The sequence below is a fragment of the Siphateles boraxobius genome, unplaced genomic scaffold (genome assembly GCF_051911475.1).
Source record: "Siphateles boraxobius isolate OS27281-9 unplaced genomic scaffold, OSU_SipBor_1 18, whole genome shotgun sequence".
Lineage (NCBI taxonomy): Eukaryota > Metazoa > Chordata > Actinopteri > Cypriniformes > Leuciscidae > Siphateles > Siphateles boraxobius.
Window position 1 is genome coordinate 6,541,925 of NW_027508788.1, and position 20,650 is coordinate 6,562,574.

The 20,650-nt window shown below is 36.5% G+C and overlaps 3 protein-coding genes across 3 annotated transcripts; 2 read left to right on the forward strand and 1 right to left on the reverse strand.

The window, feature by feature from the left end:
- Window positions 1-67: 67 nt before the first annotated feature.
- On the forward strand, window positions 68-3,164 carry ddias (DNA damage-induced apoptosis suppressor). The gene is made up of 4 exons (XM_077233125.1): window positions 68-456; window positions 666-827; window positions 915-1,020; window positions 1,115-3,164. The coding sequence occupies exons 1-4, from the start codon at window positions 344-346 to the stop codon at window positions 2,831-2,833; spliced, it is 2,100 nt and encodes a 699-aa protein (XP_077089240.1). The 5' UTR covers window positions 68-343; the 3' UTR covers window positions 2,834-3,164.
- A 1,602-nt stretch (window positions 3,165-4,766) lies between these two features.
- On the forward strand, window positions 4,767-16,384 carry pcf11 (PCF11 cleavage and polyadenylation factor subunit). The gene is made up of 16 exons (XM_077233126.1): window positions 4,767-5,161; window positions 6,997-7,122; window positions 7,388-7,570; window positions 7,669-7,830; window positions 8,052-9,019; window positions 9,116-9,299; window positions 9,399-9,636; window positions 9,834-11,194; window positions 11,319-11,370; window positions 11,519-11,635; window positions 11,746-11,866; window positions 11,993-12,176; window positions 12,328-12,483; window positions 14,408-14,500; window positions 15,176-15,211; window positions 15,421-16,384. Exons 1-16 carry the CDS (start codon window positions 4,994-4,996, stop codon window positions 15,631-15,633), a joined length of 4,362 nt encoding a protein of 1,453 aa, XP_077089241.1. The 5' UTR covers window positions 4,767-4,993; the 3' UTR covers window positions 15,634-16,384.
- A 538-nt stretch (window positions 16,385-16,922) lies between these two features.
- ccdc90b (coiled-coil domain containing 90B) lies at window positions 16,923-20,466 on the reverse strand. Its single transcript, XM_077233128.1, has 9 exons — window positions 20,025-20,466; window positions 19,826-19,945; window positions 18,927-19,030; window positions 18,741-18,842; window positions 18,534-18,575; window positions 18,368-18,439; window positions 18,233-18,286; window positions 17,979-18,093; window positions 16,923-17,767 (listed from the first exon to the last, which is right to left on the reverse strand). The coding sequence occupies exons 1-9, from the start codon at window positions 20,119-20,121 to the stop codon at window positions 17,712-17,714; spliced, it is 762 nt and encodes a 253-aa protein (XP_077089243.1). The 5' UTR covers window positions 20,122-20,466; the 3' UTR covers window positions 16,923-17,711.
- Window positions 20,467-20,650: the final 184 nt, after the last annotated feature.

The window sequence follows — 20,650 nt, forward strand, 5'->3', positions numbered from 1 at the left end:
TTAAAAATGATCTTCGCTTTAGAACATAGATCGCCAGATATCATTCATAATATTGTACGGCAGATGGCGCTGTGTGTCCTGAGGAGTGAGAGATAAAATAAACGAGGAAGAAACTCATCGTTTTTGTTTTGAAATGCGAAGTTTGTTGTAGCTAACTTTTTTGTTTCTGATCGTTTACGTTTAAACGAAATCATTTATTATTTAATTTCTTTAATATTGTATATGTAAATATAAATATATATATATGATAGGAGTCATTTGTTATCCGAGTCCTCTGTTTCCTCGTAGAGAATAGCGTTATCATGATCAATGTTTGTAAACTTTGCTTGTAGTTTAAGCACTCATGAGCAATACACGGGCTCTCGTGAGCTGCACAATACTTTCTCTGCAAGACTCTTGTTTTATATATCCATGCTGCAAAGGCTGTCTGTCCAGATTAATTCAGGAAAGCAAAAGGTGCGTGGCAGTGGCAAGAGTTCAGATAACCAATTTTTCTGACCTTTTTCGAATTGTTGCAATGTATTTGGTGAAATATATGTATTTGTCATAAACGTGTTATTACTGTTGCTATAACATAATTACTTTTGTCCGAGTGCACGTGTGCTAAATTTAAAAACGTCTAAACATTATGAATGAGTGTTTAACTCCTGTATAAATATCTTTAGGGCTACATGTGGAAGGTGTGGATTCACATGTGACTTACAAAACGTGGACTACAGATATAGGCTGTCATTTAAAGTGTCCAGAAACCAAGATATATTTGGTGTGACTGTATTCGGTGGCTGTTTAAATCCCTTCTTTGGCATTACTGCTGGTTGCCTTCAACGGTATATTTTAAAGCATTTACACATTGTAAACATTTTCAACAAGCATTTCTGATGATTCATTGCTGATATAAAATGTGATTTCCCCAGTTGTATTGATTCGGAGAGAACTGATGGCACACATACTGTTCAACAACTGCTTGTCAAAGCTGTGGAAGACTGCTTTATAGGAAGATGTGTCATATTTGGTTTAAAGGTATGAAGAATTTCTTCAGTCAATTTGGGGTGGGGCATCTACAGTAGATTATCTGCTTTATTTACTTTGCTTATTTCTTGTTCCTTCCTAACAGGTTCCTCATAATAATGCCAAAACTTCTTCACTGTCTGGACAGTTAGTGGCCTGCCAAATAATTTCTCCATATGAGTCTTTGATGGGATGTACTGTAATTGCTTATTTTAAAAACCTCTTGCAAGCAAATTCACATTTGTGCTGCTCTGAATCTGCAAACGATATCTGTCCATCACAACAGAAAGACTCACAAAGTTCACAAAGCGATGAACTCAACAGATTTGATTATACTCCTCCATCATGTGCAAGGCTGGATTCTCAACCCAGGAGTGAAGGATTCACAATCTCAAGCCCATGGCAATCACCCGGCTTATGCTTCCCTCCGGAAGAATCAATTAATCAGCAGTCCAGAGACTGTGATCATAATATTTTTACACCAAAGAACGAAGAGACAAGAACATGTAAATGCACATGTCAAAGCAACGGCAGTCAGTTGAAGCATGTTAATTGTATAAAGGATGAACTGAAGAATGAAACAAAAAACGAAAAATCGTTTTCCTCAATCTGTGACATGTTTGTATCTTCAGCACACTTGAACGGTTCTACTGCAAGTGACACTATGAATCCATTGAGCAACTTTTCCTGCAAAAATAATTCTGAAATAACTACATCCAGACACTGCCTTGTGAGAGCTAAATCTGGCGACGATTATGATTCATCTTTTCATGATAAGTCACTTGATAGTCATTCTGGTCAAAATATATGTTTTGATTTAGAAGATGCGCCTTTATCAGAAAGCTTACAAGATTTTGTCAGGGTTGAACCTCAGATAACAGAGATGAATGACACAAAGGAGTGTAGCTCAGGTAAAAGAGATGAAATGATTCAAGTGCAAAATAGATGCTCTCTGACTGAAAATTCAGTGGTCATAAGCTGTATCTCAAAGACTACACAAAAGCCTCTTTGTGATGATGAATTGTCCTCACCAATGCGCAATGTGAACAATATGAGCTGGAAAAAGAACGATGAAAATGAGTGTCCAGAAAACCTCGAAATTAAGATGAACATTGCTAAGATCCCTATGACTCCCACTCTTCTGTGCACAGCCAATTCTTCAGGGCTTAAAAATACGATGCCTTTTAGTCCTGACATTATTGGTGCATTTAATCACACTAAAAACAACGGGTTGTGTTTCTCTAACAAAAAACGCACTTTAAAAAGAAAAAAATTAACCAAAAGCAGGCCATCTGGGACTTTTTGTTCAGTCAACCATGACGAGAGCAAATATTTCAGGCACTGTGCACTAAGTGAGGTCCATTATGTAAACTGCAAAGTCAAGCAGGAACTGATTGTGTTTGATGACCATAGAGAGAAGTACAATTGCTCTGTAGACTTGTTTGCTTCTAGTCAAAGCAGTATGGACATGAACATTTCGGATGTGACAGAGATTTCTAAAGTAAATGAACCAAGGAATGTCAACACATCAGAGCCTGGAGTTTCAGGTTCCCTGCTGTTTTCACCATGTTTGCAATCCACCCCAGTTTCTTATCATCAGCACTCATGTGAACAGAAGACCGGGCGAACCCGAAGACGTGTAAGCTCACTGTGCTCCAGAGCAAGTAAGATCACAGATCTGGGGTTAAGTGATAAAAGACAAACTTTTGATCAGCTGCTGACAGTTGGGTCTGAGGGTTTCTCAGGTGAGACTGACAAGCAGGATGCACGTTGTAATTTATCTGTAAATGAATGGTCCAGAGATCTTTTTGAAAATTCATTTTGAGTTAAAATAGAGAGAGATTAATTCAAATATATTTGTTCTGTTTTGTAAATGTAATTTCAAATAAACTATTTTTTTAGTATGAAATTTTGTAATTAACTGTTCAAATAATTTATTTAAAAAAATGTAAACCGAAAATTTATTATTTTTATTCCAGAACCAAACAATGTTTTAATTTTTTTTTTTTTTACAATATATACTTACCCAGAATAATCTATTCTTATGACCTTATTATGTATTCATAATTAAACACTGACTCTACGTGCTTGATAGTCAATGTTCTGACTTACAAATGTATAATAAAAAAGGTGAAAAACATGCTTGGTCATTAAAATTGTGTCTATTTTGCTTTGTGTATATAAATACTTAAGCTATGCTGATGTATTCAGAATAGATAAATATAATCCAAAAATAGGTAGGGTAAACAATTTCCATAAATTGCATATACCTTGTTCAGAAAATAATTCTCTATATAGTCCAGTCATTTTAAGCCAAAATGGGAACCTAGAACAAATTGCAACAGAACCAAACTCAACTGATTTTGTATTCTCTGTATGTCATGAGTAAGGGGAAAAAAAGCCCCGAAGAAACCCGTTAGGGGAAATTTCGAAAAAGACCCAAATATAGCCTATTCATATATTCATTCTTTTTCTCACGTGAACAGGGAAAAATTTGAACCTTTAGATATCACCATGAAAATTACTGAGTTGATTACTTACATCAAGACAAACAAAATGTATTGCAAGTTTTTTGAAATTGTTTGTTAACATGGTCAAACGGTGCATAAGAGATTTATTTATGTGCTAATTTGCATAAATAACACAACATATCTAAACATTGGGTATAGCCAGGTGAAAATGTCTTGTAGAATCTTGTTGACATCTTACAGTAAAAGATAGAGGCAAACAAATGTCACTATAAGGGGCAGAGATTCAGTCATTCATTCAAGGTCACCTCAACTGTCACCAAGCTGTTACTCAGGTAAGAAAGATTTCCTTTTGCTTCTCCTACATGGATTAATTTGGTTGTTTGATCCAGGCACTTTTTATTTTACCTGTCTTTTGTCTTCTACATTCTCCTTACCTGTGTCTCCTGTTCTTCCCTCAGACTCATCCCCCAGAAACAGTCCCACGGACCCAGCCCCAAACCCCATATCTGCAATAATAATTAATAAAGGCTCGTTTCTAAAGTACTTCTTCCTGCCCCTGTGTATTAATGCTCATAGGAAGCCTAAATGGGTTCCATTCAAACTTTAACATTAAGTATTTTACTGTTATATGCCAAAAAGATTCAACAAGACATTTTCACCTGGCTTTACCCAATGTTTTAGATCTGTTGTGGTACTTATGCAAATTAGCACATACGTAATTAGATTATGCACCATTTGCCCATGTTAACAATTTCAAAAAACTTGTTATACATTTTTTTTGTTTTTCTTGATGTAAGTAACCAATTTAGTAATTTTCATGGTGATATCTAAATGTTCAAAAATGTACCCTACTCACGTGAGGAAAATAATGAATAGGCTATATTTGGGTCTTTTTCGAAACTTTCCCCTAATGGGATTCCTCGGGGCTTTTTTTCTTAACTCAGGACATATTTAGGATACAAAAGCAGTTGAGTTTGCTTCTGTTGCAATTTGTTCAACCTTTTTTCATAAAATGACTGGACTAATATTGTTTTGAACCCTTTGAACCTTTCTTCCATGCAAATTATTCTATAGTGTGTGTCTTTAATTCAAGGTGAAGGCGACATTGTACTCTGTTGGGATTTTATTGATTTATATAAGTATTTAATTATGATAGGCTCTTCTTGAATATACTAGTTCTGTTTTGACCAATAACATTAAGAGCAACGTTTTCATTACCCAATCGAATTCGTGCGTTTCAGCGCAGCCAATCGGGAAGCAGTGACGCGCGTTCAACTATAAAATATTTCAGATGACGCGTTGTCTCCGCTGAAGTACGACGGACATTTTGCAACGCTCAACAGAAACAAGAAATATCGTTACAAAAAAACAAGAAGTGAGGAGTCATAGGACGACATTCGACGTACAAAGGAAACCAAGACGAAATACAGATGTTTAAGAGGACTGTGTTGCAACTAATGTTTGTATAATAGTTTAAATTGTGTGGCTACAGCCTCCGACTCAACGGCTCAAAGATGTCGGACGAAGGCGCGAGGGAGGACGCCTGCCGCGAGTATCAGTCCTCGCTGGAAGATCTGACTTTCAACAGTAAACCGCACATCAACATGCTCACCATTCTAGCCGAAGAAAACATCCAGTTCGCCAAGGATATCGTCGCAATTATTGAAGCACAAATTGCCAAGGTTTTTATGAAAATAGATCTATTTTTGTTTTGTTTCAGTCATCGTCTTGTAGCTCGTGTGGCCAGTTAACGTTAGTTATATGACGACATGACATGAGGCCAGTAACATGGCGGTAGCACGGCGAGTTCGCTAATTACATTGTTTATTTCGACGTAAAACATTTTGACTCTATATTATCGTCAACTATATAAATCATAAATAATTATATAAATAATTGTATTTATTATCAGTCATAATGCTCTGTTTTCTAGCTTAGAAAAGACACCGTTCAACATTCCCAAATTAGTCCAGTTGGAGCAGCATGTTTAACGTTATCTGCTTGTTGGGTTCCAGCTGGTCATAAAGTCAGACTTACGGTTGACGCACATTTGGCTTGAAGTTAATAATCCATGTTTCCCTTAACAATACGATTATAGGATAATGATAGCAGCTCGCTACAGTCAAGCGTCTATGTTAATACCAATTTGATGTATTGCCTTAAACCGTTTCAGAACAACGTTACATTGTTCTATGTCCATATATAATTATCTGGTGAAATGTAATTAAGTTCATGGTTGTATGACTCTTCATTTATCCACAATAACCTTAGTTATGATTGATTCGACATTTCCATATTATGTAATCAACCCAGCGACGTGAGTCATCGGCGTTTTATAGTTTGCATCCAATGTGTACTTTGCACAAATAGTTATCTTGTAAAGTTGTATTGATTATAATTTATAAATGCTGATATTCAGTACGCTCTGTCCTTTCACTTAATCAGATATAAGCATTTGCATACCCATGGTTGTAGTCATGTCTTTTCATCAGCTGGTACACGTGGTTTGCTCCCTATATACATAGATGGCTGGGTATTATTTAGAAAATTAGTGGAAAATTTTCATATCCTTGTTTGTTTAAAATCTTTTTGAAATCTTGCACTAGTTCGAATAGTTGTTGGGCTGCTCCATGAAAATGAGCACGCCTGAATTTAAAGTCTTTAATACAAATGTGCGCCATTCAAATTGCTTTGTACTTGAAACAATAAAGGGTTTGGGGTTTTAGATTGCTGAGTAAATTTCCATTCTTTTCTGAATTGTTAATAAATGGTATACAACTGTGACAATAAACTATGTGAAATGTCCTTTTGTCTTTATTTCCCAGTGTATTTTTTGTGGTAATGTTTGCTATATTGATTTCAGTCTAATCTAAATGCTCTTTAATACAAAAGCATATGCATTGGTGTTGTGTCCTTTCCAATGACATTCCAGCGTTGAATGTGTAAAAAATACTAAAAGAAAAAAATTAAGGAAGTTTGCAAAAACTGCTCTCTGCACTGGACTTGTGTAAAATGTCAAGATCAAATTAAACTTGAGTTTAAGTGGATCACTGAGTTGAATTTTTGATCAAGAAAAACAAACAATGAAGTGAGCTTCATCCCTTTATTTTTTTGTTTAAAGGGCTTGGGCTTCTTGCTAAAAATCTGAAACTGGAGTTTATAAAGTGATACCAGTAACAAACTAAATTGTACTGACAACCTAACAAAATTTTTTCCTGTTTGATGGACTGAGCATGAAGCGTGGACATTGAAGAACTTTTTTATTTTTAACCTGGGACGTGGATGTTTTTTGTACCTGCATCTGAGAACTTTCTCCTGATTTTTGATGGATCTGGTTTTGAGGATTTTCATTTTTCAATGAAAAACCATGGACTTCACCCCAAGTGCTTGATTTTTGTCTTTTGTGCCAGTATTTTTAATTCAAACTTTTACCATTTAGTAACCACAAACTAGTTCAATGTAGTTTTGTATTTCTCCCATGTTGTTCTCTAAACTTGTCAGTTTTCTATCACTTTAGGCGGCACCTGGTGAGAAGCTCCCAGTTTTGTACTTAGTGGATTCCATAGTGAAGAATGTTGGAGGGGATTACCTTGAAGTGTTTGCTAAGAACCTAGTCAATTCCTTTATTTGTGTGTTTGAGAAGGTACATAATTCTTTGAATTTGTGTCCATGGTGTTACTTCTGATTGAACGTCATGTGCTTTGTCCTCATTTAGAATACTGTGTAGTGCTTATTAATTCATTCACCTTGATGTATTTAATTCCTTAGTAGTAATCTCATTCTTTTTTTCTTTTCTTTTTTTTTTTTACATTTTTGAATGCTAATCTATATAGTTTTGTCAGTGTTCTTTGAGAATAAATGGAGGAGTCAGATATTCTTTCCCCCCCTTTCTTTTTGATTCACTTTAGGTGGATGAGGCCACTAGAAAAAGTCTCTTCAAATTGCGTTCCACATGGGATGAAATTTTCCCCTTGAAGAAGCTATATGCACTAGATGTGCGTGTGAACTCTATAGATCCTGCCTGGCCTATAAAACCATTGCCACCAAATGTGAATGCCAGCATTCATGTCAACCCAAAATTTTTAAAACCGGTAAGCATTAGAGGAGTTCTGACTGATCCTTTAATTTCCAAGGGGTGGGAAGGTACTGCTATGGTTTATCTGAAATGTATGCTTTTCTCTTTGCATAGACTGATGAAACATCTCCAAAGCCTCCTGCCCCACAACCTCCAGCTCCAAGCTTGACACAAGAGCAAATGATAAGACAACAATTGCTTGCAAAGCAAAAGCAGTTGTTAGAACTTCAGCAAAAGAAGATTGAGCTTGAACTTGAACAAACAAAAGCTCAGTTGGTGAGTTTAATAGACACATGCTTTATAACAACCTGAACTGTAAAGTGCTGCAAGTCAGTATTTTCGGTTTTAAAATTATATAATTTGTCAAGAACAGGTGTTATGTAATGGGACTGCATAGAATCTGTAGTTGGTCTAATGCAGTTCGATCAACATTCTTCATACTACTTGATGTGTGCCTAAAACACTTTTAAAAGAGAATTGCTAATTTTGTCCTCAAGGCTGCCAGTCCTGCTATTGCTTCAAACCACCATGCCAGTGCTCCAGTCCGTTTCAGTCAAACGGTTCCTGCTCCACAGACCAAACCTTGGCTTCCAGCACCATCAGAAAAATTGTCAACCAGAGATCCTAGATTAAATAGACCTGGTGCCACAGCTGTAAATGCAAAGGAACAAGTTATACATAAGAAGGATTGTCAGGTTTCACCAAGCTTTCAGAATACATCAGGAAAAAGAGGACAAGTCTCAGCTGAAAGACCAAGTAAGTTGAGGATTCCGAAAAAGGATAACTCTACCTGTGAGGAAAGACCTAAATCCAAGTCCACGTCACCATCTGGAAAAGGTGTCCTTGTCAGACCCAGAGGAATGGAGTCGGAACATTCAAAGGCGGCTGAAGTGAATAAGAAGGACCCAAGGCTACATAAGCAGATTCATGAAAGGACAGATTCAAAAGATGAGGATAAAGAGAAGAAAAGAAGTTCAGAGAAGAAAGAGAGGGAAGAAGGTGTCAAAAACTTGGATAATCTAAAGTCCAGGGGTAAGCTTATAAATGGCTCTCTAAACAAGCAAGGAAGGCTTGAGACATTTCTAAAACCAGATATTAAAGTTAACAAAGCAAATGTTAGAAAAAGATCTCGGTCAAGATCACGTTCACCACCATTACATTCTCCCAAAAGAAAAGAAAGGCGATCATCTCCAAAGAGAAAAACCAGGAGTATTACTCCACCCCCCAAGTCTGGAAAGGTTAGACTAAGTAAACATCCACATAATGATGATGCTTTTCCACAGTCGAGTATAAGAGATGAACGAAGTACTAAGAAAAGCCCCCTTGAATCAAGACGATCAAAAAGGCCGCTTGAGGATAGACCTGCTGATCAGAAAGATGGACCACAGCAGAGAATTTCTCCTGCAGAGCATAAAGACACAAAAGATGGCAAGAGGTGGAGGAGTGGATGGGAAGAAAATAAACAGTAAGTGACTAACTATTCCTTACACTTTTCGTCTTGCTAAAATTGAACTTCAACTCAAAGTTGAACCTCATTTAAATTAATAAATTGTGTGAACAGTCCCAAACAGTCAAATCCAGAGCTTTCAGATGGACGACTGGGCACCCAGAGACACAAGACTTGGAACACTAATCAAAGACCATCCACACCTCGTACACCTAAGCAACATCGCTTGAGTGTTGATAGCAACATACAAATACCAGAAGCACTCAATATTGCAAGTAAACGCAATCTTTTGAGAAAGGTGTGACAGTTTCATTTTTAAGTTTTGTAATACAGTTTTTTTGGTCTAAACCATTATTACTCTAGAATATTGCTAAACTGGACATTTTTTTTGTTTCAGGCTAGCAAAAGGCATGCTGAGGGTGAAATATCCAATGATGAATTTCTCAATGTAGCCCATCAAATAAACCAACTCTTTCAGTATCAAGAGGAAAGACAGCGGTCTGACTCTTGGGATGAATCGTGTGATGAGGGAGTGTATCCATCAAAAAAGAAAGGATTGGGAACGATATCTGATGCAGCGCTTTCTTATCTTGAGCATAAGTCCAAGTTGAAAAGAACACAGCTCCTCCGCCCAGGTAAGAATTGTCCTGTTTGTATGTGAATTGTAACTCTTTTGTTTTGTAATATTACATGTAGGTTTAGATTTTTGTAATTTTATTTTTGAACAATTTTACCATGACAATTTCAAACATGCTCTAAGTTGTTCATGTTGTTGGTGTTTGTTGGAATCTTAATTTGATTTATTTTCTTATTCATTTGTCCATCTCCACAGTGCAAAAAGGGGGGCATTCTCCTTTGCATGATATATTGCTCTATCAGCCTCATCATGAAGTGACTGAACGATACAGTGAGAGCTCAGATGTGCATAAAATATCTGGTGATGTCATAAAGCCAGTCTCTGACCATGAAGATCCTAGAAGAACTGACAGGCCTCCATCATGTACAGGATCCACTTTCAGAAATTCGCCCAGTCCAGTCAGCTTGGATGGGACCTGTGGAAAATCCACAGTATTGAATTTTGAACGGGCATCATCTCCAGTTGAAATGGATCAACAGCCTGACGGAGACATCAGCCCACGTTTTGAAAGTCCCAACAGCGTTCACTCTGGTACAGGCCCAGATGATGGTCCAATAAGTGTAGAGGGTCTTCCAAGGCACGATCATTTCTTGGAACAGGGAAGAAGTGGACTAAACCATGACGAATCTCCTGGGAATACACCGACTCACTCCTCAGAAGGACCCATGGCACAGGTGAATGTGCCACGGCATGATGGACCGAATGTTTCTCAACGATTTGATGGATATAAGAGTTCTCAAGCTCCCTTTGATGGGCCACCTAGCCAGATGAGAGAGCCAAGATTAGATGGTCCTCCAATACCTTATGCTCCTCCTCCTCGGTATGAAGGCAATACAGTTGGATTTGATGGGTCTGGTGGGCCCGTAAGGTATCCCGGACATCGCTTTGATGCCCCTCATCGGTTTGAAAGATTTCCCAAAGCCCATGAAAGACCTGTGAGATTTAACAACCCAGCAGTTTCACACAGACCAATGAGATACATAGAGCCCCATAACATGGTGAGATTTGACCAAGCAATTCATTACGATCACCAGATGCACCAAAACAGATTTGTTAATCCACCAAGGTTTGATAATCCTCACATGCCACATGGTCCACCAGGGTACGAGGAACCACGGTTCCCGGCTAGACTAATGAATTTTGATGAACAGCAAGGTGCAGTCAGATTTGATAGTCCGTCAGGTGGGATGCGCTTTGAGAACCCGGTGCAGCCTGAACCCTTAAGATTTGATGCACCGCCTGTTATGTCAAGATATGACCCTCAAGGTCCTCCAAGATTCTGCGGTCCAAATATACCAAACCAGCTGAGACCACAGGAGCCAACAATGTACGATCAAACTCAGGGTCAAGCTCCTGTAATAAACCCTGCTGTACCACCGCCCAATTTCAACATGCCCCCCATGAATTCGTTTGGTGGTCCAGCTCAACAGTTTCCCATGCAGCAAAATGTTTCACAAGCATCCAACTTCAGTGTGCCAGGCCCTACACCAGATTTCCAAGGTTCATTTAGACCTGCTCCATTCCCTGGTCCAGGTGTTGTTAGTGTTACTCAGCCTGTAAGTATACCTTACTTAAGAAGTCCCTTACTTTTGAAGATTTTTCATGTTAAAGGGGATAGTTCATACTTTGTACTTGGATATTTAATTTTTTATTTATTTTATTTGTCTTGTGTATTTTCAGATGATGGGAGCTCAACCCTTCATGCCACCAAACCAAATGTCTTTCCAGCCTGGTAAGAATGTCTTCATTTTTATTTGTTTGCATATCCTGAAACAGAATTATACACTACTGTTAACTTGTCAGCCTACATTTGTTTTTTTTTGTATTGATTGAAGTGTCTACTTTAGACCTCTATTATAGTTTGTGAATTGTTGATTTAGGTTCCCAGTTTCCACAGCCTGAGCCCGAGTCATTCAGGCAAATAGATGTGAACGATCTGTTTTCAAAACTTATATCCTTTGAATTAATAAAACCTGCACAAACAGACTCAACCTCTGGTATGCATATTGTATTATTTCACTTCTTTCTTTTGGACAATTAATTTCTCTACACTCTTATAGTTCAAATGAACCTATTTAAAGATTTTTTTTTATATAATCTATTTTAGACCCCACATTAGCAAGTCAGACTTTATCTGTGCCTGAAGAAGAAGAGGAGGAGGAGGAGGAACAAGAGGAAGATGAAAATGTCCCAGATTTGACTGGCTTTGTTTTGGATGACATGAAACAGTATGCACATCTAGATACTTTTTGGAGTCTAGACATAAGTGAAGCTGATAGAAATATCTTTATTATTGTGTGACAATGAAAAATGGTTTAATGAGACCAACTGTTTTGTACATTTGTTTAATTTAGGAGACATGACAGCATTATCACCAAACTATATACTGGAATCCAGTGCTATTCCTGTGGCATGCGTTTTACTGCGTCTCAGACAGATGTGTATGCGGATCATTTGGACTGGCACTACAGACAGAATCGTTCCGAGAAGGACATCAGTAAGAAAGTTACACATCGCCGTTGGTACTACAGTCTGACGGTAAGACGGATGTGATATCTTCTCATTCCTCTTATTTTATTTTTTTCTGAAAATTGTATTACCAAAATAACTGATGACCTCTTGAAAATGTGGTCAGGGAACAAAGGATTTTTTTTTTAAATCTGACATGAAGAAATGCTGTGTCTATTAGGATTGGATTGAATTTGAGGAAATCGCTGATCTTGAGGAGAGGGCAAAGAGTCAGTTCTTTGAAAAAGTTCATGAAGAGGTTGTACAGAAAACTCAGGAAGCAGCCAAAGAGAGAGAGTTCCAGAGCGTAAAGGCTGCTAAGGATGTCGCTCATGAGGTAAGGCAAACTACACCGACTTGTGTGTGCTTGTTTATAGTTTATAGTGTCATGAAACCCCATGTTTTATCACTGAATGCCGAGTGAATGCTGAATTTTATCACAAACGCAAAGCTGAACAGGCAGAGGTCAACGATCAGAAAGAGTCTTTTGCAACATTTGAATTCTCTGCTGTAATGCAATCTCATGCATAATACAGCGCAGTAATTGGATTAAATTCATCCTTATTAATAATGTGGAGAAAAGCTCCAATCACCACTCAATTAACGCATATACCTCACTTTTCATGACGTTGGTTCAACTTTGCTTTTTAAACCAGAATAACGAAATTGCTATAAAAAACGAGAAAAAAAATAACCACTTTTCCCTTAAGCATAATGAGTGCTGTTGTTGTTTTCATTGATGTACAACGTGTATATATCTATTGACCTCTCAAAAGATGTGTTATGGGGTTTCATGACCCTTTAATGGCTCGTTTCATCTGAGCAGTACGGTTTGGGTCGGGTCAGTAAACCATGATCCAGCTTGCGTTTCCACCGCCAAAAGTACCCTACTTGATAGGCGTGGTGTTTGCCGGAAAGAAGCCATCAACGTCATTTTCGCGCGAAGAAGAAAGCGACAAAGTAAACACCAGTGGATGGCATACAGCAGATCTGGTCCTTGCTTCTCGGCATGTTTGTCACAAGAATACAAGCGCAGACATTAGGCATTTCTCGATACCAAGTGTTAAAGTTCTCAGCAGAAGGACTCCTGAGTCCGGTAATTCTCCAAATGGAACAGTGCATTCGTGAAAGCGTCACTCAGCTCGCTCTGCATGTACATTTTAGGCAACAATAAAACAAAATATGTTATAAAACACCACTCTGCCTCTATTCGTTTTCATTTAAATAAATTTTAAACATTATAGGCACACAAATGTGGTTCAGGCAATGTATAGACTTGATTATATTATTCACTGCATGTTAAACGTTAGCCTATTTATAACAAAACGAAATATAAAACGCAACAACCCTACATCTTTTCGTTTAAATTAAAAATAATATTAAACATATTCCAGGCATTTGTGCATTTGTACAAATGTTGCAATAAACAACATTACAGTGATAGTCTTGTAATAAAAAATGACACAACTCAACCCTATCTCTTTTTGTTAAATTTCAGTTTTATCAATAATAGCCATTATAAAAGTATAAGTAAAAGGTAACGTTACAAGAAGCTATACAATAAGAAATAAAGCAAACAATTCAGTCAAATATACAAATTCAGCGCTAGTCTAACATTACAACAGAAAAGTTATAGCCTAAATATATGAAATTTCACTTGGCCCTCGGGAACGAATGATCAGTTCACGAGACCAAAGATCACCCGTTAGATATACACAAGACAAATTACCACTAGAGTCAGCGGCAAACGTCAGAACGACTAGCCGAGGAAAGGCTGTTCCAGGCGGGGAACATGAGCGCCGAGCGCCCGGTGATCCCTGGAATGGATCAAATTATCATAAATCATTATAAATAAACCGCAGATTTGAGCTTTAAACAACTACATTCTCGCCTCAAAAACTCTTAAACTACATTTCGTGAAAGAATAACCGTAGTATTATATTCCAACTGTATATTAAAAAATGGCACTTATGTTGTCATTCCCCTTGTAGCACGCGCAAGTGATGATACTCTGTCATCTATCAGCGTTCTGCAGTGAGTCTAGCTCCACCCTTTAGTACCTTTTTGGGTACCCTTCCGTTGGGGTACCTAGCACAGTGGTACGGTTCGGCTTTTTGGTACCATTCACAACTTTTGACAGTAGAAACGCAAATAATTGCGTACCGAACTGTACCGTACCGCTCAGTGGAAACGAGCCATAAGACAAAATAATTTATTTAAAAAGTACCTGCTGAACTAAAAACTTCTTTCTTCCTCCTCAGCTATGTGAGATTTGCCAGGAGAAATTTGAGATGTACTGGGAGGAGGAAGAGGAAGAGTGGCACCTGAAAAATGCCATCAGAGTTGATGAAAAGGTAGGATATCTTCTAATGAAAATAAGAGCTGTTCAGATGTTTTAAAGGTGCAGTAAGTGATTTTTGAAAAACACTTTTGAAAATCTGATCGAGCACCACAACAAACTTGTAGCCAATTAGCAATAGTGTACGTGTCCACTAATGATGGGGGAGGAGAGAGAGTGAGCAAGAGGGAGATTTGAATAAAGACTGTTGAAGGAGAGATGGCTGAGAAGAGACAATACAAAAATAAAGGTCAGGCAAGAGCTTTAGGACCTCCACTAATATTAGATAAGCTATCCAGTGCTAGATAGACCTAAGCGAGAAGACTTGAAAACGGATGCAGAAGTCTGTTCTGCTCCCATTGTGAGTAACATTGGTGTAGAGTGTGTGCTGCTGGCGCCTAACAACAAACCTTGCTTGTATATATTTTGTGAACTGTTTATTGTTTTTTGTGCTTGTCATTTGTTCTTCATCTTCGCTTTATTTTGCTTTTCTTCTGCTATGATAAGAGAGACTCTTGCATTGCATGTTCGTGCATTTTGGGGGGCGAAGCAATGAAGGCAGGGGTGTTTGTTTAGGTTGATTTCAAATATCAATTGTTTAACAACAATTTTGAAAATTCGCAAAAATCGCTTTGATAGCAGTGCCTTTCATGTTTGATAAAACAATTAATTGTTTTCCCCCCTCTTTTAGACATATCATCCCTCATGTTACGAAGACTACAAAAATGTAAGTGTTGATTTGTAGTTTACCTTGTTCGTACTTCATGGAGAATGCCATAATCTTAACGTGCATCACACCTACACATTGAAGGCTGTGGCTAAAACATGCTGTATTTTGGATTCTGCTTTTGTGTAAAGCTTTATTTCATTTATGTGGAAAATAATTCCATCATAATTTCTATGTAGGCAATTAAAACACTTCCTCTTTTTTTGTAGACATCTTCCTTTGTGGACTGCACACCGTCACCCAATAAATTGCTTACCGAAAACCCTTTAACAGCTTTTCTGAAACAAGAGCAGGGTGATGAGGTGTCATGCTCCAGTATTAAAGAAGAGCCCCCCGAGGAGGATACGGATGCACCAATGGTAAAAGAGGAGGTTCAGGTTAAGTTAGAAGGCGAATCACAAACCAGTGCAATTATTTTCTAACTCTGCTGCTCTTTAGCCACTTTTTTTGTGGTTACTTTAGCTGGTCTTTTGTGTTTTTGTAAAGAAGGATATTTTTATATTGCAGCGCTCTGGGGCCGGGACCTCAGCTAGTCACTTTAAATACATTTTTGTATTTGTATTTGCCTGCACAATTCAGGTATTTTTTGCCATGTGAATGCCCAATGAAATGTACTGCAAAATATGTACATTTGGGGGTAAATGTATATGTATAATTTAATTTATAAATAAAGATATTTTTGGTATTCTTTGTGTAGTATTGATAAAAAAAAAAAAAAGGTTTGAATTTTTGGGATTCTCAGAATGAGACATTTGTTCTAACTTTGAGAATGGTGAACAGTGGTTGAATACTAATTTATGAAATTTTTGTTTTTGTCAAAAAAACAAAACAAGGGAAAACCCTTTTCAGTCATTGATAATCCCCTAAATCCACATGTGGGGCCGATTGTAAATTATAATTATTATGAGAATTTCCTTGACCTCAATATGTAAATAGTTATTTCAGAATTTACTACTGTATTTGGTTCAGAGTAATGTTTAGTTCATAATGGAAAAAAATCAGGGTGGGTTTTTTTTTTTCTCCTTTTGCAGAGGTTCAAAGGGCAATTTTGCTTTATGCGGAATAATCAATAAAAATCTAAAGAAGAAATAGTGTCGTGTGAAAAGTGATTATTGTGCTTTAAAGTTGTCAGTTTTATGCATAATCCTAAATAAAGTTTCAGTGCTAATGGAACATTCTCTGTTCAGTTATTCTGTCCTCACTATTACAATATCATGCATGTCTGTTTGAAATCTCTATATTATGCATACAATAAAATTAATAACTATATAGTTTAGCACTCATGTTAAAAGAAAACCCTTCAGGAAAATTGCATTTATTTATTTTACTTTAGAAGGAAACAAAACTTTGCTCAACCAACATGTTAAAAGCTGTTCAAATTTCCATATGACTTCTCTTTGAAGATAAGTTACTGCTCTAAGATCAAGAACCAGTGTGATATTGGTCTGGTGGACATGGACCCTCAAAATGGACATTGTTGATGATAAATGAATATGAATGTGCTAACAAAAAACTGTCAAGCTTATGTGGTCATTTTAGGTGTATCATTGCTAACAACTTGATAATTATTACTGACATAAATGTTTGAAATAATTTATTACCAGTGTGTGCTATGCTCTGTAAAGGTCCAATTTAACCCATTGAAAGAAATAGTATCTTATGTAAATACAATATATTATGCTGCAAGATATTAAGTGAAACGACTCCAGTATATCAGATTCAGTTTTAATAACCTTTAACATTCCATAAAAAGTAAGAATTTCATGGCAACTTTAAATGCATTTTATACAATGTAAAAAAAGTGGCATTGTCCAAATTGTTTTTACATAGATGATGTTTGCCTGTTCATGCATACAAACATGCTCACCAAATCTTTTAACAATTTCAAGAAAGTTTCATTGAAGATGTTATAAACTACTCGCATGAAAGAGAATGTTAGGATATTTTTCAAAAACTGAAAATGTTGATGTATTGTAAAATAAATGTATTGTCAAAATCTTGAGCATTTATTGGCAATATTAAAAAAAAGACAATTGTTGGAATTTCTATGATTGTGTTGTTCACACTTTGTCGTAATTGAACATTCTATTCTGAGCTGTTCGGGTGGTACAGTGGACATATGGTACATCAGAGCTCTCCGAACATTTTGAGTTTACAAGTTGAAAATACGAGTTCTAAGAGGATGTGAACGCTTTTTACAAGTCGTAATCTCGAAATTCCAACTTGGCATGGATGCACTTTGGTCTGAAGCAGGAATGCCCAAACCAGGACATTTGGGCCAAAGTTGGCCTATGATGACTTTGATTTGGCCAACCATGCCATATAACATCTCAATTCTGGTCTAAAATAAAAAAGCAGATTTATAATTCTCACATGAAAAACAAGTATTATTGAAACGTAAAAATATAATAAAATAAATATACATTAGCATGATTAAAACAAATGGCATAACTTTTTAGATAAAACTCTGGCCATTAAATCTCTCCCAGTTTTGTGAGATTCATTTCCAGAAGCGATAGAATCCCAAGGCAATTGCCAAGCAGGTGAAGATGCATGCTGTGAAAAATAATAATAATGATAAAAAAACAATTCAATTTACAGTTTAGATTATGTTCTTATAAGAAGAAATTTAAATTACATCAACAACATAAGCCACTAACAAAGCACTTGATTCATTTATTTATCTGGACTCGCAAACAAGTCACATATCAGTCAAATACATGTACAGATAGCTGTCATCTGTTTAAAAAGAATCTTCAGTACGTACCTGCAAGATATCTAACAGTCTCTAGCTTGAGTGATTCCAGGAGGGTTTTCAACGAGGCTACTTGTATATCTATTTTCTTTGAAGTTTCCACTGCTTCACTCTCTATGTCTGCATTCTGTAAAATTGAGGTTAAAAATAACTTTGTAATAATATGTGTATCAATTTGGATATAAATAATAGCAATAAATGCTTAAAGTTCTTTCTTGTAAATCTTAGTTTAAATGACTGTTGTTGCTGTGAAAACAACAGCTTACCTTTTTTTGGAACTCTGTTCTAACCTCCATAAGTTTCTTCTCTTGTTCTGTAAACTGGAATAAAAAAATACTGTAAAAAAGTTTTTTTTTATACTTCAATAATCCAAAATGTTAAAATGTTAAACATACACATACCATGTCTGTAACTCTACTTCGCTCCAGATTAATGTCTAACTTTGCATCTGCTCTGATTTTTTGACTTTCTTCCTTCAATGTAAACATAAAAAAGAAATAAATAAAGCTCATATTAAACAGAAACATTTGTGCAGAATGGTTATTGAAATTCACAGATTTTACCTACCAGTAGTCTATTCTGTATTTGCTCCAGCTCTGTTTTCATTTTCTAAAGTGTGAAATTTTAGAGAAGGTAAAGAACCAAATTGAACTTCGATTAGTTTAAAATTAGTATTACGATGTGGACAAACAGGTTTTGTCCTTAATGTTGCATTTATTCTGATTATAGAGCCAAAAACAAAGGATGAAGTTCAGGTTTAAACTTAATTCTTACTGCATTTTCTGAACGTAAGTTGGCAAATTCACTCTTCTCCAGGATAACCATGTCTTTCCTGATAGCGTCTAGATGAGCCATGATTTGTTGTAGAGCTATTTCCTAACGAAAAAAAAGAAACCATGTCATGCGTTTGGGGTTCATTAAAAGTCATTTTGGCTGACAGCAGTTTTGTTATTCATTTACCTGATGGGCTCCAGTGACCATGTCTCTGTATACAATGTCCAAATTGGCTGTAGTAAGTGTCACCAATGATGTGACAATCACTTCTGCTTGCCTCTTCTCAAAGCCTGGATTACATTTGCAGGACAGAATGTAAAATAAAGCATATCTGAACAAATATTTAACAAAACTGCCCAATTTTTCAAGATCTAGATAAGCTAGGGATGCACCGATATGAACATTTTGGCAAATACCGATCACCGATAATTCTTCATATTTGAACGCCGATAACCGATATTTGACCGATAAATCTAAATCCAAATTTTTATATAATTTTTGAGATCATGATTACAAAAACAAGTCTCACCATTAAAAACCATGTCCCAAGTACACAATTATAAAGTTTTCATTATTAAATTGTATGTAGCTTAGATGACAGACTTGCATGTAGCACTTAATTTTATTTTTATTTTTCAATCATTCCAATCATATTTCAAGCAACCATCATGACGAACAGTGTGCATCTGAAGTCTCTCAGCTAAAGGAAATAATCCATTATATATCGGCTTTAATATATCAGCCAAATTTTCTTAGGCTGAAAACGATAACATTAAAAATTAACATATCGGCCGATACCGTTATAGTGGCCGATATATCTTGCCTTCATAAAATAAGCATATAAAACACTTAGTAAATGTAAACAAATAGTTTTGATCTCAAATATCTATTTTTAATCTTACATGCATAATCTAAATGTTAAATAAATTTAAAAAAACAATAATTTTAAAATAAATTAGATGAAAATGAATACAACATAGTAAAATAGATATTATGGAATAAATATTAAAAATGCTTGCCATACAAATGAGGAACTTTAAGGCAACACACTTAAAACGTCGGCAAGTACAACATAGGCTACATACCGCTGGATTCCAGCTCTTTCACGAGCGCATGGGAATCAAACGTGAGTTTCCTCTGCTCCAGTGGCGTTAACTCCACTTTTCTCACATCATATGTTTTGAAAGCAGTGGTTTTATGCAATCCTGAAAGGATACATACGTCTGTAAGTCCTTGAATTGGGTCACTTTACTGCACTGTGTCAGTCGGTCGAACAACACTTACCTCTCCGATGACACATTGGTTGAATGTTGAGTTGATGCATTTTTAACAGCGAGGAGAACTGGTATTGTCTCCGTATAAACATTCCCCAACATGACATTGTTATATAAAAAGTTGTATGGCTAAACTAAATAAATATAGGATTATGTATGTGTGAATGGAATTGTAATGCGCCTTTAGCTTCTATACTTTAGCTCAACAATAGCAAAGACGAATGTCTGTTCTTCCTCTGTATTCAGGGCAGAACGTCACTTTGTAGACACACACGTTTCAGGGTCAAGTCGATTAAAAAAACTCCTGATCTCTTCGTTTACTATGCGGTTTCCTGGTTTGGTTCAGTCTATGACGTTTCGATAGATTGTGAAGAAGGTGGAGATGGAGGACTGGTAGAGATCGAAAGAGCAACTAGAAAAGCAGTTTAGCATGAAACAACGCTTAGCGGCCCGGATGTTGTCCGAAAAAGCGCGACGGCGGGTCTAAATAAAAATATCCATCTTTTAACTAATCGCTTTTTAAATAAACTGCTATTAAAGTTTGTCGTTGTGATAATTAACATGAATTATTATCCACCGAAGACCGCTACGTTAAAGACTTTTCTGCGCTGTTAAAGAGATAACTTAGTTCACCCC

Coding starts and splice junctions, on each gene's coding strand:
- ddias (XM_077233125.1), top strand. CDS start 344: ATGAGCAATACACGGGCTCTCGTGAGCTGCACAATACTTTCTCTGCAA. Junction 457..665: donor TTAATTCAGGAAAGCAAAAG/GTGCGTGGCAGT, acceptor AAATATCTTTAG/GGCTACATGTGGAAGGTGTG. Junction 1,021..1,114: donor GTGTCATATTTGGTTTAAAG/GTATGAAGAATT, acceptor CCTTCCTAACAG/GTTCCTCATAATAATGCCAA.
- pcf11 (XM_077233126.1), top strand. CDS start 4,994: ATGTCGGACGAAGGCGCGAGGGAGGACGCCTGCCGCGAGTATCAGTCC. Junction 11,867..11,992: donor GTTTTGGATGACATGAAACA/GTATGCACATCT, acceptor TGTTTAATTTAG/GAGACATGACAGCATTATCA. Junction 12,177..12,327: donor GTTGGTACTACAGTCTGACG/GTAAGACGGATG, acceptor TGTGTCTATTAG/GATTGGATTGAATTTGAGGA.
- ccdc90b (XM_077233128.1), bottom strand. CDS start 20,121: ATGTCATGTTGGGGAATGTTTATACGGAGACAATACCAGTTCTCCTCG. Junction 19,946..20,024: donor ACCAATGTGTCATCGGAGAG/GTAAGTGTTGTT, acceptor GTATCCTTTCAG/GATTGCATAAAACCACTGCT. Junction 19,031..19,825: donor GAAAGAGCTGGAATCCAGCG/GTATGTAGCCTA, acceptor AATGTAATCCAG/GCTTTGAGAAGAGGCAAGCA.